The following is a 5,356-nucleotide window of genomic DNA, read 5'->3' as shown; positions in this document are numbered from 1 at the left end:
TATCCTAGGTTTTAGTGTCAGAATTATTTAGGAGTTGCCCAGGAGATGGCGCTCCAACATTAGTTATAGTGTTTGGGTACCGTTAAGCTAAGGTAGAAGAAGTGCGATTCTACATGAGTTAGAAGCATAGCAGAGTCCGATGTGGTCACCTGTGTAACCGTTAAAGATTAAAAATACTTAACAGTCTACAGTGAGACAGTTTGTTTGTACGAAGTTATTACATCTTTTTGGCGACGAGGATTTAACCGCTGAGGTGGAGGCTTGAAGATTGAAATGCAAATCAGACGTGAGTGCTGCAGTGTGGGATTGCTAACAAAGTGAGGGAGAAACAACGTGACTTGAACTGGTAAGAGAGAGAGAGAGAGAAATAACGGAGGAAGAATGGCTACTATTGGCACGCTAGCGGCGTTTGATGTAAAAAATCAGACGTGGGAGGAATACTGTGAAATAATGGAGCAGTTCTTTGCGGCCAATCAGATTAGCGACCGAGATAGGCAAAGAGCCGTACTCATAAGTGTCGTTGGGCCAACCACATACAGTTTGATGAGGAGCCTCGTAAGCCCAGATAAGCCAAAGGACAAAACTTACCAGCAACTGGTGGCATTGTTAAAAAATCACTTTCATCCAAAGCCTAGCGAAATTGTACAACGATACAAATTTGATTCACGCACTCGGAAACCAGAAGAATCTGTAATGGAATATGTAGCAGAGCTGCGCAGGCTAGCGCAGGATTGCAACTATGGTAACAAGTTACAGCAAATGTTGAGGGACAGGCTCGTGTGCGGGATCAATGATGAGCGCATTCAGAGACGTCTGCTGTCAGAAACAGAGTTAACTTTTGACAAAGCGTTGTCCATTGCGGTAGCAGTAGAGACTGCAAACAAAAATGCCCAGGATCTGAAAAATCCAAGTGCGTCCGTGAAATTCATTAAAACAAAGAAAGGTACACAGGAGTCTAGTGCTTTCAAAGAATCAGGGAATGAGTGTTATCGGTGCAAGGGAACCAGACACAATGCGGCAAACTGTAAATTCAAACAAGAGAAATGTCATGCTTGTGGTAAAGTAGGACATATTGCAAGAGCGTGCCGTGGAAAAAACACACTGAATCAGGGAAGCAAAGAACATGGGGATGTAAAGAGAGAAAAGAAGCGGGGCTCATACCACCGTTCGCACAATGTGCATGAAAGGCTGGACACCAGTGAAAGTGATAGCTCAGACGAAGAGACACTCACACTGCATTGCATGAAGTTTCGATTAGGCCAAATGAGCGACGTACATTTAAGAAGAGTAGACCCCTACATGGTTGAGATGAAAATTAATGGGAAAGGTGTTTGTTTCGAAATAGACACCGGCTGCAGTCTCACTGTTATGAATGAGCAGACATTACAAAAGCTGTGGAAAGATACAAAATGCCCCAAAGTGAAGCCAGTGAAAATTCACTTGGAGACTTATACAGGCGACCCTGTTAAGGTGATAGGAGTTGCATCAGTCAGAGTTAAATACAAGAAGCAAAGCTGCACGCTGCCCCTTGTGGTGGTTGAAGGAAACGGCCCCAGCTTACTAGGGCGTAGCTGGTTGGAGAAAATCAAAATAAATTGGAAAAAAATAAAAGACAGCCGCAAAGCCTGTGATTTACAGCATATGAAAACAGAGACAAAAACACTACAGCAAGTGTTAAGCGAACATGAGAACGTGTTTAAAGAAGAATTGGGCACGCTGAAAGGCACCAAGGCCACTATTCACGTTAAGGCTAACGCAGTTCCTCGTTTCTTCCGCCCTCGGTCAGTCCCATATGCCATGCGGGCCAAGGTTGAGGAAGAAATAGACAGGCTGTTGAAAGAAAAAATAATCACACCGGTGAAATGGGCAGAATGGGCTGCACCTGTCGTCCCCATCGTGAAACCGGATGGACATATAAGACTGTGTGGAGACTACAAGCTGACCGTAAATACGGTGTCGTCACTAGAACAATATCCAATACCCCGGGTGGAAGATCTATTCACAGCGCTGTCAGGCGGAAAACAATTCTCTAAATTAGATATGAGTCACGCATACCAACAAATACTCATGGATGAAGAGTCTAAGAAATACTTGGTAGTTAATACACACAGAGGGCTGTTTACATACAATAGACTCCCATTTGGAGTTGCTTCCGCTCCCGCCATTTTTCAAAGAACCATAGAAGGTCTCTTAAGAGGGATTCCACGAGTGGCAGTATACCTTGATGACATACTCCTGAGTGGAGTGGATGAGGCAGACCACCTGAGAAAGCTGGAGGAGGTTTTGACTAGGCTGGAAGAGGCAGGATTGCGTTTAAAAAGGAGCAAATGCACGTTCCTACAAGAGGAAGTGGAGTATCTGGGACATAGGGTGGATGCTCAGGGGCTTCATCCTGTGAGGAAAAAAGTGAAAGCCATCATGGAGGCGCCCCCTCCCTCGAATGTCACTGAACTTAAATCATATTTAGGTTTATTAAACTACTACAACAAATTTCTCCCCAATCTGGCAACCCTGTTGGCCCCTCTACATGAACTCTTACGACACAATGTGCACTGGAAATGGCACAAAGAACAGGAAGAGGCCTTCCAAAAGTCTAAAGCCTTAATGAACTCAGCAGAAGTGTTAGTCCATTACTCGGCTGACCGAGATTTGATCATGTCATGTGATGCTTCACCTTACGGGGTAGGTGCTGTTTTATCACACCTGATGGAAGATGGCAGTGAACGTCCTTTGGGGTTCATGTCACGAACACTGTCGCCTGCTGAAAAGAGGTACTCACAATTAGACAAAGAGGGATTGGCAGTTATATTTGGTATTCAGAAATTTCACAAATACCTTTATGGACGAGCGTTTACAATCCACACAGATCATAAGCCATTGATCTCTCTCTTCAATGAAAAAAAACCCATACCACAGATGGGGTCCCCAAGAGTTCAAAGATGGGCTGTGCATTTGAGTGCCTATGAATATAACATAGTGTACAAACCAGGAAAACAGAATGCAAATGCTGACGCATTAAGTAGGCTGCCTGTGTCTGAAGTAGGGCGTGAGGAAGCGAAAGAGCAAGTCTTGATGATGGATCTTCTGGATGATACACTCATAGACACGACTCGGATTAAGCGCTGGACAGCGAAAGACGTAATATTGTCCCAAGTACATTCTCACGTGTTGAAAGGGTGGCCGACAGAGGTAGATTCCAGTGTAAAGCCATTTTATCAGCGAAGGATGGAACTAAGTGTACGGGACGGATGCGTACTTTGGGGCGCTAGAGTAATTATACCCACCAAAGTTAGAGAAAAAATTCTAAAGCTGCTGCATCAAACCCACTCTGGCATGTCAAGGATGAAAGGACTGGCTCGATCGTATGTATGGTGGCCTGGAATGGATCAGGATGTTGAGAGGGAAGTGATGTCATGCGAGGAGTGTCAAAAACACCGCAAGTCACCACCCGCCGCGCCGTTACATCCTTGGGAGTGGCCAGAGTCGCCATGGTCAAGGATCCATGTGGACTACGCAGGGCCCTTCCAAGGTGAGATGTTTCTGTTGATTGTGGATGCGTACTCTAAATGGCTAGACATCTACCCAGTGAAGACGTCCACTTCCCAGGTTACTATAGAAAAGCTAAGGCAGAGTTTCAGTGTTTTTGGATTACCGAAAATGTTGGTGTCTGACAATGGAACGTGTTTCACAAGTGCTGAATTTGAGTTCTTCATTAAACAAAATGGCATCAAGCATGTGAGGTCAGCACCATTCCACCCTTCTTCGAATGGGCTGGCAGAGAGGGCGGTCCAAACTTTCAAAGAGGGGATGAAAAAGATGAAAGGTGATTCGGTGCAAACCAGGTTGTCAAGATTTCTGTTCAGTTACCGTATCACGCCTCATGCGACAACAGGTCTCTCACCGGCAGAGTTGATGATGGCACGACGACTCCGATCTGTTTTTGACCTGCTGCTGCCAGACATGAAATCAAAAGTGCAGGAAAAGCAACTGAAACAAAAACAGGCCCATGACACAAGCAAAAGACTGAGAAGTTTCTCACCAGGGGATAAAGTGTTCATCAGAAACTACTCTTATGGTCCTAAATGGATCCCTGCTGTCATTCAGGATGCCTCTGGTCCAGTGTCATATACTGTCATCATTGGAAGTGGCCAAACAATGAAGAGGCATGTGGATCAAGTGAGAGCCAGATTATCTGACACTGTGCCAAATCAAGAGCCTGAGGGAGAATTGGAGCTGTTGTCAGGTCTGGATGGTGCTGTGGGCTCTGAGGCATCAGGGACGGCAGAGACAGAAGAACAACCTGTGAGTGAGCCGGATCAGCAGTCTACATCAGGGGTCGAAGTTCCACCAGGTCCACCAGTGGTCACAGAGGTGCGACGCTCAGAGCGGGGGAGACGGTCACCTCCGCATCTAAAAGACTTTGTTAGATAGAGTGAGATCTTTTCCAGGAATAGAGCAACAATGCGCTCTGATCTCACTGGAAGGACGTACCTTCCTAGTTAGGAACTTGTTTTTAAAAAAAAAAAAAAAAAAAAAAAAGAAAGATGTTGAAATGTTGAATGTTTATGACCTTTGTATTGTTGACACCTGTTTAAACTAGGAGAGCATGTGACACAGGCCTTAAGCATATAATGAGTTTTTCGCTTAAAGGTGGGGGAGATGTGATATCCTAGGTTTTAGTGTCAGAATTATTTAGGAGTTGCCCAGGAGATGGCGCTCCAACATTAGTTATAGTGTTTGGGTACCGTTAAGCTAAGGTAGAAGAAGTGCGATTCTACATGAGTTAGAAGCATAGCAGAGTCCGATGTGGTCACCTGTGTAACCGTTAAAGATTAAAAATACTTAACAGTCTACAGTGAGACAGTTTGTTTGTACGAAGTTATTACAATATGGTAAGGGCTCTTTTTTTCAGCTCACATACAGTGATCACAGGCCTTGGGTGTGTAAAAGCTGATATTTAAGCCCCTGCTGTCAAGGAAATGTCTGACTCACTCACACACACAAACACACACACACACACACACACACACACACACACACACACACACACCCTGTTTGGAAAATGTTTGGCAACTGTTGCTATTTCTGTTGATCTCCGCTCGCTTACCAAAACACTTGACATTTTCAAACACGATTGAGGCGCACACTGTCAATTAAACACACCGACAGATAACAGCTTGCTGTCAACACTGGTGAAATAGATAGATAGATAGATACTTTATTGATCCCCAAGGGGAAATGCAAGAAATGCAAGAAATGCAAGTGTTACAAAGCTCTGAAGTGACGTTCAAACGCCCATGTCCTTGAGTTGCTGTGTGTGGATTCGTGTTCAGCGCCTGTTGCCATCGAAGTCACC

The 5,356-nt window shown here is 44.8% G+C and overlaps 1 protein-coding gene across 1 annotated transcript; it reads left to right on the top strand.

The window, feature by feature from the left end:
• On the top strand, positions 1-4,800 carry LOC121719958 (uncharacterized protein K02A2.6-like). Its single transcript, XM_042105733.1, has one exon. The coding sequence runs from the start codon at positions 382-384 to the stop codon at positions 4,429-4,431; it is 4,050 nt and encodes a 1,349-aa protein (XP_041961667.1). The 5' UTR covers positions 1-381; the 3' UTR covers positions 4,432-4,800.
• The last annotated feature ends 556 nt before the right edge of the window (positions 4,801-5,356 follow it).

The sequence above is a fragment of the Alosa sapidissima genome, chromosome 10, assembly GCF_018492685.1.
Source record: "Alosa sapidissima isolate fAloSap1 chromosome 10, fAloSap1.pri, whole genome shotgun sequence".
Lineage (NCBI taxonomy): Eukaryota > Metazoa > Chordata > Actinopteri > Clupeiformes > Clupeidae > Alosa > Alosa sapidissima.
Note: the sequence above shows the minus strand (reverse complement) of the source record. Positions and strands in the feature narration are given on the sequence as shown.